A 21174-nucleotide genomic window follows, 5' to 3' on the forward strand; every position below is an offset into this window, starting at 1 on the left:
TGAATATTGTTGGGAAAAAAGAAAGGGAGATCCCCAGCTGATTCACCTGTGCAAATGATTAAATATTCGCTAGGAAAGAGATGTTTAACTGACTTCATCTTACTTAGATGTGGTGGATAATAAGAAGTGTTGCAGTGATCACTACCTGTTAGTCTGTACGTTTGCAAAATATGAATCACTGACAAAATATCGCTGTTGAAAATATCGACCTACAGGAATATCGATGCAGAAATATCGAAGGCAAGAATATCGACATCCTATCTACAATATGGTGAGTGCAAAAATATCGGAAAAAATAATATAGATGTTAAAAATATCGATGTTAAAAATATCGTTTTTTTCTGTAAAAATATAAATGTAAAATAAAGTAAATAACACTAATAAATAAAATAAACATAGTTAAAAATATCTAATAATGTTTAATATATATACATTAATTAAACATATACAGTAAATATATAATACAAACACACTTAACAATACGTTGTAATAATTATTTTAATCATTTATAAATTAATAAAAAATATTATAAATTACAAATACATTTACAAACATAAACATAAATAAAAAGTAAGGAATTATGTTTAATAAATGAAAAAAATTAAATATACCTTTAATATTTTTAAAATAACTATATACTACATTATCTAAATGTAGACAAAAAAAATTAAATAACTAAATAAATAAAAATACTATTCAAAATCCATAAGTAAAAAAAATACATTTATAAAACTGTTGGATAGCATAGAACTTAAAATTACCATTCCCGCTCCAGAGACAACAATAGTAGAGAAACCGTTGCATAAGCGTAGAGGTAAAAATTACTATTCCAACTCCAGAGAGTGCAACAGTAGGGAAAAGGTTGGATAGCATAGGGGTAAAAAATACTATTCCAACTCCAGAGAGTGCAACAGTAGGGAAAACATTGGATAGCGTAGGGGTAAAAATTACTATTCCCACTCCAGAGAGTGCAACAGTAGAGAAAACGTTGGATAGCGTAGGGGTAAAAATTACTATTCCCATTCCAGAGAGTGCAATAGTAGGGAAAGCATCGGATAGCGTAGGGGTAAAACTTACTATTCCCACTCCAGCGAGTGCAACAGTAGGGAAAGCGTTGGATAGCGTAGGGGTAAAAACTACTATTCCAACTCCAGAAAGTGCAACAGTGGGGAAAGCATTGGATAGCGTAGAAGTTAAATATAACATACTTATAAATAATTGTTGTAAATAAAATAATTACAAATTTAATTTTTAAATAACTCTACATCATTTTCAAATACCCATTAATAATTACTAAAAACATAATTACAATTAAATAATTAATTAACAATAAATACCAATAAATATTATTTAAGAAATATAAATTAACAAATAATAAATATTGAACACTAAAATAATTTTCAAAACAAAACACATATTAATAATTAAAAATTGATTAACAATTACAAAATTGTAAACAAACTTTTTTTTGTAATGAAAAATTATTTACCAATTAATAAAATGAATTTCCAATTAATAAAAAGTAATTACCAATTAAAAATATCAATTACCAACTAACAAAAATTAATTACCAATTAAAAAATGTAATTACCAATTAAAAAATGTAATTACCAATTACAAACCTTAATTACCACTTAAAAAAAATTAATTGCACATTAAAAAATGTAATTACCAATAACAAACCTTAATTACCAATTACAAAAATTAATTAGCAATTAAAATAATGAATTACCAATTAATATTTAATTATAAATACAATAATTATCAATATCAATTAAAAATAAATAATTACTTAATTACAATTAAATCACTTCCCACCCAATTCCCCTATACACCCACAACCTGCTACAGAACTTAAACACAAAAATGAATTACAATTAATTTACAATTACTAAAAATTATTAATTAATTTACTATTACTAAATTACTTCCCACCCTATTCCCCTATAAACCCACAACCCGCTCCAGTACTAAAACATAAAATTAAATAAAAATTAAAATTTTAATATATAAAAAATAGTACACATATAATTCAAAACAAATAAAAAACTTAACAAAAAACATATAACACATACATATAAAATACATAATAAAATATATAACAACAAACAAATATCGATATTAGTAACATCAAAATTAATAACATCGATATAATTTATATCGATATTACTAACTTCGATATTACTTACATCGATATAAAAAAAATCAATATTACTTACCTTAGGGTCGATATTCTGTCCAGCGATATTCTTGACCTCGATATTCTTCACCTTCGATATTTTTAACTCGATATTAATGTTGGTCGATAATTTGGAATCGATATTTTGACTGTGCACCGCAAAAAATAATGTTCAAGCTCTGCAGAAACAAATGAGAATCTAATGATGTTGGCTTCTAATAACAGGAAAAGTATAAGTAAAAAAAAAAAAAAAATCAAGAGAAGAATGTCCCTAAATTGTTTGTGATTGCACTCAGTGCTTCTGAAATTTTTCTGCTGGAGATCAAAAATCCCTAATTGATACTGAGAGTCTATGAAGGCAATTGATACTGAGAGTATATGAAGGCATGGATAAAAACCTCAAATAACATTTATCCAATGCATTTCCTGCTGGCAATCAAATCAGACTGGTCTATTGGGAAGTGGTCTTGCAAAGAATGCTGGAATGAAAAATGTAAATTGCCAGAAGCATTTAAGACTGATGATAATGGCTTGGAAGTAAGAGTCATAGGTGTGAACACCAAAAGTCAATAAAACAAAAGAAAAGGCAGTATGTATTGGATAATATACCCATTACCGTACTGTTTAAGTTTAATGCAAATCACCAAGCTGTTTCATGGCCATGTAGATAAATAAGACCAAAGTAACTCCAAGTTGTCTTGCAATCTCCTTATTTACGGAATTCCATATTATACACGGTTCCACCATCACGTTTCCCACAAACTTCTTAAATCCTTGATACATAACTCTTTCATATGAAAAAGAGAGCATGATTCCAAACAAGAAGAATAAAAAGAGAATCTCTAGTGTAAATTTAAATACACCAAAAAAGTAGCTAGATATTTGTTGCAAAAAGGATTAAAAAGAGTTTAATACTAGTCAGTTTTTAAAAAAAAAAAGTGCAGTAGCTCAGAATGGGTAGAAACATGCAGAACGATTCTAACATTTCTGTAATTACATAAGGCGTGCAAAAGATAAACATTTTTGCCATAAATATCTCCTTTCTGCTTGTCACCATCCAGCTAGGAAAGGAGTGCAGAATGTTGTTTTTGTTCTTTAAACAGCTGCCCTAATTATGCCTTGACCTGCCTTTCCCCTTGGCTGCTAGCTCTGGCATCAGGCATTGTGAGTCATAACTAAGGCTCCCTGTTTTCAGTTTTTACGGATTTTTACAGATAAATGCAGACAGAAAACAAATAAATACAGAAAATGGTGCTTCTTTTAAGTGACTCTCCATGCTGTCTTTCATGAATTGTAGCCCAACAGCTGAGCAGATGCACAGCATGGGAAATTAAAAAAACAGTTGAAATTCCATAAATAATGGCATTTGTCAACATACACTGACCCGCCATTTTGGTCGGCGGTCTAGTTGCTCTACGTCTCCTGACACCTATTTTAGGCGGGTATGGAGCACGAGCGCAGCGGCAGCACCGGCGGCGCGCCAAAGGCAAGCCCGTCTGCGCCCGTCCGCGCCAGTACGTCGCCACTCGCCAGAAGTGCTGGTCGATGTACATCAGGAAGACGCACTTACACGAGAAAAGCTCTGCTAAGTCTGCTCCCGTCAGCCCACTTGTGTACAAGCCCCCCATTACACCTGTTGAGTGGCCCTATTAAATGCTCGTGTGGCAGGTTCTCACTTCTCAAACCTTTTCCCCTGCCTACCCCCCTTGTCACACCTCCCCAAGGTCGGCTTAAAATTCTGCAGCTGAATGTAAGATCTTTAGTCAAGCACCACGCTGAAAACTACGACCTCATTAGAGATGAAAGCCCAGACATATTCTTTTTGACTGAGACATGGCTTAATGAGGATGTGGTAGCCGAGCCTAATTTGGCTCTCCCCCCGACTATTCTATCTATATGATCAATGGAGAAACCAGAGGAGGCGGCATTGCTGTTATCACCAAATCCTGCTACTCCTGTCTCTTCAACAAGATGGCTATAGAGGGTTGCGAAAGTGCTCGTTTTTGCATCTCCGTGAGTCCCCATCTTACTCTTTCTGGGCTACTGATCTGTAGACCTCCAGGACAGGCTACTGGCTTTAAAAACGCTCTTTTAGAGACAGTTGCTTCACTTGCTATGGGAACTGCCAACGTAAGCATCTTTGGCGATTTAAATCTCCATTTTGACCTCGCGCAGGACCAGACTACCAGCAGCCTGCTGGCTGATCTAGCTGCATTTCAACTTCATCAAATGGTCGCTAGCCCAACTCACGTAGGAGGCCACCTGTTAGATCCCATATTTATGAACATAGAGACTGCTACAGTAACGACCCCTATCCCGGTGGCTTGGTCTGATCATTTGATGGTCGAATTGACCCTTCTATATCAGAACAACTACATAAGAACACCCAACGGGTGGTATATAAACGTCCTTGACTAAAACTCAGACTCAAAGACTTTCACCATCTCCTTAGAGAGGATCCTCTGGGTCCTTTCTATAATGTTGAGGCAGATTATGATATGTTCTGTGCCTAGATCACCAGGGCACTCAACTCCCTAATCCCGCAAGGATGGTCCCAGGAATCTAGCCCCTGGTACAACGATACCTTGACACTATTGAGGAAAGCATGTAAAAGAAATGAAAGGGATTGAAGAAAAGATTATGACCCGGGGAAAAAAGTGTTGTACTTGGCCGAATTAAAGGCATATCATAGAGTTATCTGCAAGACACGAGCAGCTTATTATGCCAACGAGATTAGACTTAGCCCCAACCCTTCCAAATTCATATTTAAAGTCCTTAAAGACCACAGTACCAAGAAAGCCCCGGTACTGATAACCACTTCTGAACTCCATTGTTAAGAGCTAGCCACCTTCCTCTTGGAGAAAGTAAGAGCTATTTATCGGTCTTTCCCTCCCGTGATCACTTCCTGCACACATACTTCCTCCAGACCCAGGCCGGTCTCGTGCCTTAAAATCATTCCAGAGATCTCCTCCGAAGAACTTAGTAAACTGCTCATGAAAATCAAATCTGGCTCCCCAGCCGATCCGCTTAAGCCGGCTCAGATCAGAGAATCCTCCTCGCTCTGTCTGTTGCCTCTGCGCCAGCTAATCAATGCCTCTTTTTCATCTGCCACTGTGCCTGCCAAGTGGAAACAGGCCTGGGTTTCCCCTATCCTTAAGAAGCCCACCCTGGATTCAACGAAGCCTGAGAATTATAGAACTATTTCTCTCCTCCCCTGGGTGTCAAAGGCTACCGAAGCCCATGTTAATAGCATACTTACCAACTTTTTGCTCTCTAACAACATTCTAGATGTCAATCAACATGGCTTCCGCGCCGGCCATAGCACAGAGACTGCTCTCCTTGCTATGGCGGAACACCTGTGGACCATTCTTGACTCTGGTCAAACGGCGGCCCTGATTCTACTAGATCTCAGTGCCGCCTTTGACACGGTCTCGCATGAGGTTCTGCTCCGCTGCCTGGAGGAGGTAGGGATCTCAGATCTGGCCCTTGAATGGTTCACATCCTTTCTGACAGGAAGATCCTTTTGCGTGTCCACTCCCCCATTCCTATCCCAAGCACATCCGATTGAACAGGGCATTCCACAGGGCTCGGCATTACGCCCCACTTTGTTCCATCTTTATGTTCAGCCTCTAGCTGAAGTCGCCAGAAAATGGGACCTCACCATGGTCTCATATGCGGACGACATGCAGTTGGTGGTTGCTCTTTCGGATGGCTCGAGCTTGAACGTCTCCAAGTTTAAAAATGGGCTTGCTGCCGTGGCAGACTGGATGACGTCAAATTGTTTGCAATTGAATGCAAACAAAACCGAAGTCTTGATAGTCGGTAAGAACACTGATTTATGGGGTGACCAGTGGTGGCCTACTGCTTTAGGTAAGGCCCCCGAACCTAGGAATGAGGTTAAAAACTTGGGGGTGTGGATAGACTCCTCTCTTAGTTTCCGCTGCCACACAAAAAAAGTCGCTGCCACTTGTTTCGGCATTTTACGAGGTATTAAACCTATCCTAAAATTCTTTGACGCATCCACTCGACAGCTGATAATCCAGTCTACTATCCTCTCTCGTTTGGACTACGCTAGCTCTCTCCTTCTAGGGGCAAATCAAGCCGAGATCACCCGGATGCAGCGTATTCAGAACGCAGCGGCCAGGGCCTTAGTTGGCCTTCCACGGTTCTGCTCTGCTGCCAATACCATCCGGAGGCTCCACTGGCTCCCTATGGCACAAAGGATTCAGTTTAAAGCGCTCTGCCTGTCCTTTAAAATTCTGAAACTGGCCACGCCTAAAATGCTTGTTAACCTGCTGATCCCATACTTCCCCTTTCGTGCATTACGCTCTACGGGGCAGCATTTGGTCACGGTGCCTCGGATAAAATTCTGCAGAGCGTGAGGTCGCTCCTTCCGCTATCTGGCAGCAACGGAAAACTGTGGAATTCATTACCGACCCACATACGAGAACTAGATGACCTGCTGACCTTCAGGAAGGCAGTTAACCCATCTCTTTCTCTTAAAAAAATACAATCTCGTGGGAATATGTCTTACTGGGTCTCTTTGTAGTATGCTTTTCTTTTTGCTGCTGTAAGCGCCGGGACGCCCCTTCGCTGGGGCAGCTGAGCGCTATATAAGTAGTTATAACATAACATAAAATAACATACATTTGTGGTTTAATACTAATATTTAGTGTCTGTATTGTTAAGGAATATTTGGCAGGTTAAATAGCTAAACCACTCTTTACATCAAAGTATGAGTGCATGTCTATCAGTTAAATAAATATGGAACTATACAGTTTTACAACTTCGTTTATACACAAAATAAATATAGATAAATATAGATAAAATGACCAACAAAATAAATATGAATAAATACAAACAGAAATGTTAAGAAAAAAATACCATAAAACCAAGAGCCCTAGTCATAGCTCAAGTTAGTAAATTCAGATACCGTTTTGTGAACATAATTCGATCCTCTTCAAATAGTACAATAATTAGATATGACTCCCGTAACTCAACTATAGGCAAAGAAATGTTCTGGTGGAGGGTGCTTACTTTGGTAGATGCACTATACCTCTTGTCATTTATATAAGATAAAAACCCCACTTTAAGAACATCAGTAGTCACACTGGTAAGAATCTAGATGATATTAAACTAATTTTAGCTCATATTTTTGTAAATCTCAATCAAGGCGGTTTTCTTCCCAGGTCCGCAACATCTAGATGCTAGATGCTTCACCGATTCAGCCAGACCTTTGAAAATCTAATATGACCTTAACACTGCATCCTACCACCCCTAGTTACTCTAGATAAAGCAATACCCTGAGGCCACTCTGGTAGTATATAATATTCTTTCTGACTACTCTTCTGTTGTAGTGTAGTTCCTATATTCCCAATAGGTTCTGCGCATTGGAATAATATATCCTATAGATTGGATGTAGGACTTAGGTCTACTAGATCTCTATCGAATATATTAGACTTCATTGTGAGTGCCAGCTAGCTCAGAGGTCACTAGAAACTTTCTCGAATAAACAAGAAGGGATTAGTTTCTGACAAACGCATAAACATGACAACTTTGTTTCCCCAAGAATAAACGTATCTTCAGAGTCGTGGAAACAATAGATAGATATTTTACTCAGTCAATCGTGCATGCTTCGTTTCATCAGAGGTGCAGAGATATAGAGAGATGGGCGTTTTCGGGTTAAAAGGATTTATTGAACAGTCTTCTTTCTCATGCAAAAGAAATGAACTGCTACAATCGTAATACTGGCTGCAAAGTATAATGCGTACAGCAAGAAGAGTATTATAAAATAATACTGTAAAAGCATTGTATGGTTTCTAAACCTTAAATGAATACATAAATAACAGAGGCTAAGAGTACTCAACTGTGCCTTCTAAAATACGCCTACCCCAATCTACCTAACCTAAGTCTTAGTACAAGGGAAGAAGTATGTGTGGTGTAGCATAGGTTTAGTTTCTTTGCCAAGAATCTATTCAAGATTTCTCTTAGGGTCTAATCAGCTCCGTACCCTGGTTTTAGAATGAAGGAGGTCTGGTATCCCTGTCTCGGGACTCGATTTCCCAACACCCCGCGAGGGGAGCTTGGAAACACTGGAGCTGGATTCTCAGCGATAAAAAGGACAGCTTCTCGATCAGTGCGTCAGCTGGAGGGTCAGCTTCCTTCGGCACTTGCTGTAGTGAGCTGCGTCGGGCAAGTAGATAGTCGAGCTGCTCCGAACCACCATGTCTTTGCTAGAGCAAGTGAAGGCATATTTATACCTTGAAGGTGTCTAGTTTGACGTAAAGTCGGACATAATAACGTCATCAAAGAACCCCAAAGCAATGGTAGTTCTTTGAAAACTCCATGAGATCTTGGACAAATCAATATTTCAGCAAGGGGATGTCCCTGACTGCTTAAGTCAATTTTTCCAATAAATCGTTGGGGCTTTTTGGAACCGGTGGAAGTAGCCATGCCTGTATTTGGACAGCATGGGCCAAGTCTAAATATGGTTATGATTTCTATGCCTATATTAGGGCAATGTGAATTCTACCTATATAAGGTCATGAATCGGTAAATTTCGCTCGGATCCTAAAACGCCATACAACACCCGCTCCACTTTATGTTGTTCAATAGTACTAAATTCTAAGCATTAGAACAAATCTAAAGCATGATGTGTTAAAATCCATCCCAAAATACATAAAATGCATTCGAAATGGTTGTACACGAAAGATGAGCATTTGTGCTGTACCCATTTTAAAAGCAATGGTTTCATTCAAAGCATAAAATATGGCATAGGAAATGCTATCTGAATGAATCATGAGATTACATTTATGAAATGGCTCTTAAATACAGAAAACAAGTCGAGACCATTCCATGACAGAATATATCAATTGTTTCGGTTGTGGACAAGGTTAAATATTGTCTCTATAAAGTATTTCAAAGAATTCTTGTTCTCTAAGAATAGTTCTACTTAGAGCAGATTACTTTGTGCCCCAATAAAAAAAAATCAATTTTGGAAAAAATCAAATCGTAGAAAAACAGAGTTCTAAAGTTGGAAGTTTTGTTTTGAAAAGTGAAGGTCGAATACAGAGTCCCATAGAACGCTGTGTGCTAAAAGTCATTCTCGTTGTTTGGAGAAATCATTAAATCTTCTAAGCTCGTAAAGAATTCTTCTACCACAGTAGGTGAAAATTAGACCACTTCATTAAGTAGACCAATTGCACAAAAATGTGAAACATCGCCATCAGCGTTAGCCGCATTAGCAATGTTCGAAGGAGATGGATATGGTACCTGTGTGCCTGTCGATCCACGTATCTCACCGTCAGCAGATTGCTTCCGTGAGACCTCAGTGAATGCCGTCTTCAGGATTGGTAGCTGCTGGGGACAACACAATGCATGGGCTGTTACTGAACCAAGCAAAGTATCAACATCCGTTGGCAGTGCTGATGGAAGTGTTAGACAGATGTCCAACACGCATTCTTCTCCACATATCAGGCATCGTAGAACAGGAAAGATCTTGCCAGATTGGTCGGAATGATAGAAACCATGTGGTATTCAGGTCTCTTAAACGAGCCAGGCCCGGAATCTGTATCATGCGCTCACAACACTTTATTACCAGGAGAGTGTTCTCTATGGTAATCTGGTTGTCGCTGGTGGCCGGAGCAGAAGGAACAAAAATAGTATTCCTGCTACGAGTCCCAAAATGAGAGGCAGGCTGCCGAACACAGAGTGCACGAAGTTTGGAAATAGGCCGAGGACTGCTTCAAAGGGTGCTAACAGTCCCGAAAAAACTGTCTTAAATACATGTACAATACCACTGGTATCAGACATGTTTGATCCGACCTAACATTTCTATGAAATGTACAGGACAGTTTGTTGATAATAGGGCATGTATCTCTGCAGAGGACCTTGCAACTTGTAGTTCATACGTCACTTTGGACGAGGTCAGTGGCACAGTTTTTTGTAAAAGAATGGCTTTTAGTCTGCTTAAAGTATCAATTCGTATAGAAGAGATGTTCAGTGAAGGCCATAACTGCGACTCCCCGTCTGTCTTAGTTTTAGGAAACAATACTTGTATACAACAAGTGACCCTGGCTGACACAGTTACGAGATAGGCTATTTCTGGCAACATGCCACAGCAGCTGTGATCATTCAACATAATATAGCTTCCGTTAGAAAGCTGCCTAAAAATTGGATCTATCACTGCAGCTGGAGAACCTTGCAGTTGGCAGGATAAGTTGGTCGAAAAACCGTCACAGGCTCCATGTAAATGACTACCCTGACAAAAAAAGTGTACCTCTTTTACATTGTGTACCACTAAGAAATACTTTTTTTCCCCCACTACAACATCTGTGTGCATATGGTAATTCCCAGGTTGACTTAATGTATTCTTTACCCAACCTTTCATAGACACCAGCTGGTATATGTTTCAAACAATATTGAAAATGGAAAATCGTGACAGGCAGAGTGATTATTCTGTGTATTAGCCATTCTGTTGCAGGTTTTTCCGAAGCAGTTAATGGTAATCTTTCCAGTTTCTCAATGCTCAGCACCGTATAGTCTGCTCCTCCTTGTGCCAAAGTGATTTGTTTATCTGTAAGGTTAAATACAGAAAACAATGACTTGGTGTTGATTAGACGCCATGGCACATATCCAGAATGAAGATTTTGTAACGTCCAGCCGAATAGCATTATAGAACGTAATTGTGACTGTCCATGTTGTAGCATGAGCAAGTCCTGTTCCATTATGTCTATGGCAGAGGATACTATGCTGTCCAAAGAATAAATTCTGGATGACAGAGCCGTTAACCCATTGTCAACTACAGAGAGAGCTTTCTCTAAATTAATACGATCAATTTCTCGTATTCGTTCTGCAGTCTTTGCTTGTGGCGCTTTCCAAGCTTCATTATAAATGGTATATATAGCAGCGTATATAAAATGTTTATGACACCGCTTCGCAGGACCTTGTAGGAAGTCCCTTAAATCAACGCCATCTTTAAGTAAAGATAAGTGTTGTTTTACTTCTGTTAGTGTGGACTTTTGTAGCCACTCAAGGAACAGCTTTCCTACACTGTTAGTTGTTACTATCCCTGGATGTTGTCTCTGGACATATCTTGGATCTGGCCTAGTTAATGTATGCCGTTGTGCCTTATTCAGGAATCTATCTTGACAGTTTTTCCAATTAGGATCAGTTATGTTTTTAAGTAAAATAGTTTTTAGGTTTACTACCCCCACTGAAGTGTTCTTACTATCAGGTGTAGGTACGGACGGTTTGTTCAAATCTTTTATCTTGGCTAGGCCAAGACAGGATGTCTGTTGCACAGTGTCGCTCAAAAACATTATTTGTTCAGGGATAATGAAGGCTCGAAATAAAGCTTCTATTCCCTGCACTTGCCAGTCTTTTGTGCCCCAGACAGTTTATGTTGCTATGTTGTCACTCCAAAAGTCAAAACCTAACGAGGACAGCTGGGCATAAAAGGCTGCAGAATAAATTTGCTCAGCACTAGTTAACATACTTTTTGTTCCTGTCTTATTAACATTTTTAAAGTAAAACGTTTCCGGATTAGATATATTAAAACCTGAGAAGTATGGAAATTTATCATAGAATGTTTTTGAGCTACCCTTTGGTGGCGTTGGACAATGTTCCCATTGATTGAAAGTGCAAACATTTCTAGGGTTTGCAGATTTGTGTACATAATGATGACCATAGTGCTTATAACAGTACATTTGTTCATAATCTGGTGAACCTCCTAAGTATTCATGTTTTGTAAATTTTGCAGAAATCTCTAAGTCTGACATCATATGATTAACAGTCTCAAAGTCCCAATCATCAGAAAAAGTGCTAGGTAAAACAAAGTCACTCAAGGAAACCTTGAATTGATGTGGAATTTTCAACAGCTCTGCAGGGCCAAAGATGTCATAATCAGTTTGTCCCATGCTATACCACCGGCTGTGATGTTCACTGATGTCAAGTCCCTTTGTCCACGATGAGATGATTTGGGTGGCTTGAGGAGCAGGTTGATGTTCTTACTTGCTGTATCTATTTTACTATATCTTCCATTTATCAGCATTCCCAAATTTAATACAAGAATTAGCCACAGTAGGAGCAAAAGTACGCCTAGGACAATCCAAAATTCAACCCATGGTGAAACCAGATAAGTTTTTTCAAGTTGCTGAAAAAGTTCTGTTACTTGATCTTTAAAAGTTTTGTTTGCTGGCGTCGTTTCAGGCTCACTGGGATCCTCGGAAAACGTATCAAAGTTAATGAAATAGCCATAAGCAGTTCTGTCAATGGTAGGTATTGCATCAGGATTACTTGAAATCACTGGATTTACTGGAGCTCCTTTGTCATATTAGTATAGTCAGATGCTATATCATTGTAGACAGGTGATTCTTGACGAACTGTTATTTGGGTTTCAAGAGGCACAAGTTCCATGGCATAGTCCTTCTTTTCGCACTGCAGATTCCTCAAAGGTGATGAGTCTCTCAGTTTGAACCTCTTGGATAGTAGCCAGATTTGGTCATCTGCTACATCTTTGGAGTCCACTGGTCCTACTACTTATTATTGACCACATTATGTGGTTTTACCAGGTCGATAGATACGAACCTGTTCTCCTTTCGTCCAGCAAGGGGCGGCAGTAACACTGTTCTTGATCCGTGGATTGCTAGCACAGGTACTGGTTTTCTGTAAGAAGGCCCAAATTCCTTCTTATCCACGATCTTTTCTCTGACTAGATGCCCAATCTTTGGAATCCAGGCAGGCCTTGCTTGGACAGGTGGTTCCTCTTCAGTGGTCGTTGGCTTCTGTAATGTGTTGCTTTGACTTCTCCTTGTTTCATTTAAGTCCAGCAAAACAGCCAAATGGTGTTTGATATCAAAGGGTTTTTGTTCTACCACTGAAGTGTGACGATCAAGGTCCTGGACAAGCATTCTAGTACCAAAAAGGATTTCATATGGAGTGATTCCACCCAGAGAATTTCATGGCAGATTATTTAGACTATGTTGATAGACTACACAGATATGTGACCCACCCGTCACCCAGCCTAATATACTAGCTGTTATAGATTGCTTTATGTCCCGTTTTTTACTTTCCACTACAGAATTTCCCTCAGGATGGAATGGACTCGAATATCGCAATGCAACGCCCAGATTGGCCATGGCCTCTTTGTAAGCTTTGAAGCTAAACGCAGGACCCTGGTCAGAATGTAGCGTGCCGACTGCATATTTGCAGATAAAGACTCGCAAATCTTTTATAACAGTTCGGGCGTCAGCCGAGCGCTGAGGCCACATCCAAATGAACCTGTCCTAATAGTTGTGGGACCGCATTTGTCCATTGGGGCATCTGCGTGTAGATAGTCTAAAGATGTCTAACAAAGGGGTCTGTACTGGGCTGGCTACACTGTAGTCAGGTATCTGGCGGTGTTCTCTGCTGCGATCTCTGTTGCAGTCATGGCAATTAATTGCACATTCATAAATGTGGGTATTCATCCCTGGCCACCAGTATGTCTCTTTTAATTCTAGTATGGATTTAGAGATCCCTTGATGTATCAGACCCTATCCCAAATGTGCTTCATGTATCAAAGCTACTCTACGTCTCCTGTTTGGAATTACTCTATCCCCCACTCCAGGGATTCGAACAAAACAAACGTAGAATTATTCATCAATTATGTATGAATTTTCGAGTGGATAGTTTTGAGGTAACGCTGCACCGCTGCCTTTGCATGAAGCATTGACAGATAGCATTATTTCGCCGTCTATTTTTGTTTTTGAATGAGTAATTGCAGCTACCGAAGCCGTTTACACAGCTGCCTTCTAGAGGCAGAATCTCAGTGGGCAGAGGACATTCTTGTTCGTATTGTAGAAATTCTTGAGTTTTAAAATAGGGATCAAAAACGTATTCAAAGTCTGTGGCAGCAAGAGAGTTAACCAATTGTGTCCATTCCGGATGTAAAGACTTTGCATTTGGAATGCTTGCTTTTGTCACTGCCTCTAAGGCAGGTACAGGAGTAACAACCATTATGTGTTTACCCTGTGCGAGAGCTCTTTCTTTTGCTACTGCATTTTGAACCGCTGTCAGAATTTTTTCTGTTGAAGTGAATTTCATTTCAGCTTGTGTGTACAAGTGTGATTTGAAAGCAATCGGTACTTTTTCACCTTCATTAAAGGTTAAGTACGTGAATCCGCATCTTCCTGGGATTATTCTGATTACAAGATTGCGTACGTGTACGCGTCTGTAAATGTGTTGTTGCTAACATGTCTGTCTGCACTGAACGCCACATTTCTGTATGTTTTTGAGTCCAATTAATTGTGTTGAAATCAGGTTTGATTAATTCGCAGAGAGGTTTAACCCTTTCTGCGTAGTTTAGAATGTAAGTTCTTCAGAAATTTCAGGAAACCTAGAATTGACTACGTTTTTTTGCATTTTTGGTGGTTGGAGCAGCGCACACTTTTCTAAAAAGTTGGCTGCCAGGCTTTTGCCTTCACTTGATAACTCATATCCTAGAAAAAGGACGTTGAGGTGGGCAATTCTTGATTTTTTTAAAGTTGAATTTGTACCCTTCAGAGGCGAATCCAAGTATAATGGTATTCACTCTGTTCAAGTGCCTGTCCAAGTCATCGTCTGTTAGATAGATGTCATCGACATAAGATAATGCCTCATCTTCATATTTTTGTATTAACTCTGTTACTCTGGCTGAAAATAATCCTGGACTATTCTTGAATCCCTGGGGGAGACGACAGAAGTGAAGTGTCCCCATAATTGAGAAAGAGGTCAAGTTCCTGCTTTCAGGTGCAATCTTTTAACAGAAGAAACAGTTAGAAATATCTAATGTGGTTTTATATTTTTTACGCGCAATGTTATTCATTAGTGCTGCACTGTGTGCATTTTGTACTGCAAATGTTTTGCAACAAGGTCTGGTTTGGAGACAGGAAACAAAGGATTGCTCATTGACGAGGTGCATGTTGCAATCACCCCTTGGTATTCAAGTTGATCTAATATCTCCCTGGCCTGTTTTTTAGCTTCTTGCTTACCTGGATACTGTCGCTGTGCAGTTGGTTGAGTTTTTAACTGGATTTTATGGTGAGGGGAATCCTCATCCCATCCTACATGATTTTTATATAATGCTGGAGCCTGGGCTACAACCCATTTTCTGGCATACATATATTTTAAATGAATTGGAATATGATTGGAGAAGGATCGCATAATGATGTCTTCGCCATGTGGGCACTCCCTGACAAATGTTAGTGGCCAGTCTTTTCCAGCAGAAGAATGTCATAACCCTTAGAGAGCTTCTCCCAAAAGAGTGCTCTTATCTTATTTTCCTAGTTATGTCCCCCTCCATCTGGAGCTTTACTTCATATAACTTATAGGGTACAATAACCCTGGTATCGGCAGTTTCAACTTGGATGTACTCATTCAAGTCCACTGTCTCCAGATGATCCTTCAAGATCTTGCGAGCTATGGTGACTTCTGCTGCGCTGTCCAGCACTGTCTGGGCCCACTCCCCGTTCTTGAGTTGTGTCCTCAAGATCCTCGGCATGTCTGATTTTTAGACCTGCTACTTTCTTTTTGGTGAATTGTGTTTTCTTATTTTTTGGAACGTGTTGATCGTCTTTGGACTACACGCGTTCTTCCTTGTGTTCTGACTGTCCTCTTCTTTCCGATTTCTGTGAGGAAGTCTGAAAGGTACGAGAGGAACGTGTATCAGTATCTTGATATCTATCAGGTTTTTTCAAATTATCCCTGTTCCTGAGGTTATACCTCTTTTCCTCTGGGTTGAGAACACTTCTCTATAGAAGTTTGTTTAGTATTCTCCCACTTCTTTTTAGGAGTAGTGAGAGTGTTTTGTAATAAATACTCTTTCCGGACTTTCTGTTAGTTGGGGCTTGACTGGTTTCCCACCCAAACTATCTCTACCTAGTTCTTCATAGGATGTTTCAATTATTCAGGCCAGTTCATATGGTTGCTCAGTTACATCAAATACTCTTAATTTTTGGTGGATCGCCACGGATGTTGCCTCACCTTTAATATTAGCTAATATTATAGCCGAGACCTGTTTGAAATCTCTCAGTAATTTCATACCCAGATTTAAAGCAGGCTATGCCCCGTATTCATTATGAATCTATTTCAGGACGTCTGGTATTACCGCCATAGACGAAACACCATGTGTTTTTGTGTAGATTGCAGCAAAGACTGTACTCCAAGTGTCGCAGTCCTCCAGGTGTGGTGCGATGCCCATTGGTAAACAGATTGGTAAAATCCTGTGTTTCTTATGAGGAGTAGTATCCGGAAATACTCCCTCGATTTGAGTAATTTTTTGAGCTATCCAGAATGGAATTTGTTCCCTTTTTGCGGGCAATTTACCAATGACTGATTGTGTAGTCTGTGGTGTGATTTTATTTGTGTTCCCCTGGTGAGGGGTTTGTTGTGGAATCCTTATAGGAGGTTGGACTGTTAGAGTCCGCATGACATATTGAACCAACTGTCTATGTACTTTGATTAGTTGTTTTAGTTGAACTAATAGTTCCACACCTGACATTTCTTCAATGGCAGGGTGTGGTGTATAGCTGGCTAGTACTGGCCATGTTGCTCCAGGTCTTCCTAGTGGACCGAGCCTGGTAATGTGATTTTGATGTTGTAGGGCGCCTTTAAACCAGAGCGCATGCTCTTGGTGAGTTAGTGGAATTTCAACATCCTCGAAAGGAGTGTATTCCATTGGAGGTTCCTCTTCTTTGTAGAAGTGAAACACATGTGTTACTGAATTTGCTTCAAGGAAGAAAATCCATGAGTAGAATACCTCTGTCTGCCAATATTCATGTGCCCCTATGACAAAAATTACCCGACCACCTCTTGGTGATAGGCCATTTGTTATAAGCTTTATATTGATTGTTTTCCTTAAGTTTTCCGGGATGATTATAGCCTCCGGGTCATCTTGTTGGAAACCTGTAATATCTAAACCCCGTTAGGTTGCAGACCCTGCAGCTCCACCTATCTCGGGGTCACTCATTTGTTGACTAAATGCTTGCAGAGCAAGTTTTAAGGAAACAAAGATAAGGTGCACAATATTTTGGAACACTGTATCCTTCAACGGTGAACAAACCAAAAACTAATACGTAATATTTTCGTCCTGCTCAGTTATGGTGGATATTTTATCCTTGTACCCGCTCCAGACGTCTATTGGAGTATTGTACGGGAAAAAGGGGTCTCTTTGAAAAGCACGACTGAGTTACTCTAGTATCTAGAGTTAAATTAGTGCCTTACCAAACATTGGGCGCCGTGTAGTGTAGTTCCTATATTCCCAATAGGCTCTGCTCATTGGAATAATATATCCTGTAGATTTGATGTAGGACTTAGGTCTACTCGGTCTCTATCGAATATATTAGACTTAATTGCCAGTGCCAGCTAGCTCAGAAGTCACTAGAAACTTTCGAAAAAACAAGAAGGGATTAGTTCCTGACAACCGCATAAACATGACAGCTTTGTTTCCCCAAGAATGACCGTATCTTCAGAGTCGTGGAAACAATAGATAGATATTTTTACTCAGACAATCGTGCATGCTTCGTTTCATCAGAGGTGCAGAGAAAAAGAGAGACGGGCGATTTCAATAAAAGGATTTATTGAACAGTCTTCTTTCTCATGCAAAAGAAATGAACTGCTACAATCATAATACTGGCTGCAAAGTATAATGCATAAGGCAAGAAGAGTACTATAAAATAATACTGTAAAAGCATTGTATGGTTTCTAAACCATAGATAAATGAATACATACATATCAGAGGCTAAATGTACTCAACTGGTGCTTCTAAAATACGCCTACTCCAATGTACCTGGGCTAAGTCTTAGTACGAGGGAAGAAGTAAGTGTGGTGTAGCATAGGTTTAGTTTCTTTGCCAAGAATCTATTCAAGATTTCCCTTAGAGTCTAATCAGCTCTGTACCTTGTTTTTAGAATGAAGAAGATCTGGTATCTCTGTCTCGGGACTCGATTTCCCAACACCCCGCGAGGGGAGCTTGGAAACACTGGAGCTGGATTCTCAGTGAGAGAAAGGACTGCTTCTCGATCAGTGTGTCAGCTGGAGGGTCGGCTTCCTTCGGCACTTGCTGTAGCGAGCTGCGTCGGGCAAGTAGATAGTCGAGCTGCTCCGAACCACTGTGTCTTTGCTAGAGCAAGTGAAGGCATATTTATACCTTGAATGTGTCTAGTTTAACGGAAAGTCGGACATAATAACGTCATCAAAGAACCCCAAGGGAATGGTAGTTCTTTGAAAACTCCATGAGTTCTTGGACAAATCAATATTCAAGCAAGGGGATGTCCCTGACTGCTTAAGCCAATTTTTCCAATAAATATTTTTGGAACAGGTGGAAGTAGCCATGCCTGTATTTGGACAATATGGGCTATGTCTAAATATGGTTATGATTGCTATGCCTATATTAGGGCAATGTGAATTGTACCTATATTAGGGCATGAATCTGTAAATTTCGCTCGGATCCTAAAACGCCATACAACACTGTAAGTTTCAAGGAGATAGATATTTTCTTAGATTAATGGTTCAAGTGATGCCTCTCTTGCTATTGGCTTTGGTCTGTAAGATCTCTTCCTCAGTTAAAGCTTGCCAGCTAGAGAAATCATGCTTAGGAGGCTGTGTAACATGAGAACAGCTGAGCTGTCAGATGCATGATGGTATACAAGTAATATAACTTTGCTGTGCAAAACTAGGGACTACATGCTCTTTGTAACCAGATTAATGTTTTTATTTAATACCTAAGCATGTGAGATTTCTGTATAAAAAGAAGGATAGGTTAGCTATCCAAAGTCTTTGTGTAAGATCTTGTACGAGGAGCTATGCTCAAATGTCCATTATTACATGTCGGCGTATTTTATGTGAGTACTCTCTATATGGCTGTATCGTTTTTAATTACTAGCACAGATTTATCCAAGAGTGGGTTAAGACAAATTTGGAAAAGTATCCATTTTAATGGAAAACACTTCATGTTTAGACTATATAGAGATTGTTGTATAGCCGGGTTGGAGATAGGGAAAAGTGGTGGACCCTAATGCCCTGGCTCATAACACTGGGAGGGTATTGAAAGTAATCTAGAGTTTTTCATGAAATTTCTATGTTGTACGTGATGAATTTTAAATCACAAAATTAACTGGTCATGATTTTGTTATAAGGTTTATGCTTATAACTGTTTATACCCTTTTTCGCTGTTTTAGATAACCGGCAAGAACAATTGTATAATTGACAGTGCTCAACGAGATGTGATGTACACAGTGAGAGTGAAAGCCAAATTTGATGAAAATTATGGTGGGGTACTCTGGAGCAACTGGAGCGCAGAAGCAAGTGTGGGTAGGAACATTTTTTGATACAAAGTTTGGGCTCTTACTGGGTGAAGACAGATTGGTACATCTAGCAATATTCAGTTATGGCCTTCGGTCATTGTTACTGTTCCTATGGCAGCCTCTTTTTTTCTTGCTCTTATGTTTTTTTATCTAAGCAAGGGAATTTATAAAGAAATGCCACACTATGTAAATGATGTATGTTTGTAATGCCATACATCAGGAGTGTACAAGCTGATGCGTGTGGGCTAGAGCCATGTTTGATTTACAGTATATTCACATGTAATGGATTTGTACAGAATAAACAATATTTTACGTAGCCCATGGTTATGATAAAAATTTGTAATGGAGAGGGCCACTTGAACTAACACTGAGCAACCATAGACAAACTCTTGCAGCTGTTGGAGGGAGGATACCTCGTCTTTTAAGTACTCCTCTTAGGAACTACGTAAGCCAATCTGTTTGTGGTTATTCCTCCTGCAGTGACCCTTGTGCAAATGTTTATGCCGGCTTGGTCTTCCACAGCTCTAGGAGATTCAGCAGTTGTTTTTTAGCCTGCGGGTAGCATTACAGCGATGCGAGTCCGATGACGTATTTATTGTGGTTTATAAGGAGAAAATGCAGTGGCATTGAGAGTTTACTTGTATCACTGGTATAGACCATACCCTCTAATGCTCAGTTTCACAGATTGGCTTAATGGATTCCTTTGTGAGTCTCTGCAATTTAAACAGAGTCACTAGATGCTAGACTACAATCCCACCGACACAGAATGGGTAAAAACCTTTGATACATCTGGCATTTAATCAAATACTATGTTACTTACAGTGCAGAGTGACAAATAATTCAACTTTGTACTTGTCCCAAAGTTGTATGTAGGACTGTCTACCCTACCATGGATGTGAACCATTAATCGTTTGTGTAAATATTCAGTGCAACATGTGCACTGCTTTAGAGGTGTCTGGACAAGCCACAACTGTAGGGCTAAGATGGAAGTACAACATGGCATCTCTTGCCTGTCATTTGTTTATTTAGTTGTCACAAGCATAGTGGTTTAAAAAAAATTAAAAACTACTTTGATCTCAGATCGGGGCTGAACTCTCTGAGCTACGTGCTTTGGACATCCTAACATCATTAAAAATAAACAACAAATTGCAACACCAGACCTGGCGTCTCTCATGTATCCAGCTGCCTCTGTTGTTTTTCTGGGGGAATGTGTGCTACTGCACTTAATTGGCCAATCAAGAAGCAGCTCAGACGTCTGTTCTGGTGCTGCTTGTGCACTCAGACAAGATGGCATCTGGATTCGTAACTCCTCACAATGTAATGTGGTGACCGCACCAACGGGGTACCGGAGGACCGGGCAAAGGCAGTGTAGCAGGAACAGTGGGGAGAGCATTATCTTACTTATCTCTCTCCCCACTGCTCAGGCCATGACTGCCACATCAATCTTGATAAGATCACTGCTGCACATTGTGTCAAAAACTTTGAGCCCAATGCCTCTGGGCTTGTATGTGAGTGGGCTCCTGTGTCCTCTTGTTGAAAGTCACATCCTGCAACTCACATGACACCAGTGTAGCTCAGAGCTGACTGAACATCCCAGAGTTAGGCTGCAAGACTGGCAGAGACCTCAGAGTGCAGCCTAGCACAGCACAAATGCAGCAACCAGGCAAGTCCACT

The 21174-nt window shown here is 39.7% G+C and overlaps 1 protein-coding gene across 1 annotated transcript in view; it reads left to right on the forward strand.

The window, feature by feature from the left end:
• IL13RA1 (interleukin 13 receptor subunit alpha 1) overlaps nt 1-21174 on the forward strand; it is a 286361-nt gene that overhangs the window by 166570 nt on the left and 98617 nt on the right. The window contains exon 7 of the mRNA XM_078688547.1: nt 19375-19507. Within this exon, the coding sequence (XP_078544673.1) occupies nt 19375-19507 (133 nt within the window). The remainder of the gene's footprint in view (nt 1-19374; nt 19508-21174) is intronic.

The sequence above is a fragment of the Lissotriton helveticus genome, chromosome 4_1 (assembly GCF_964261635.1).
Source record: "Lissotriton helveticus chromosome 4_1, aLisHel1.1, whole genome shotgun sequence".
NCBI lineage: Eukaryota > Metazoa > Chordata > Amphibia > Caudata > Salamandridae > Lissotriton > Lissotriton helveticus.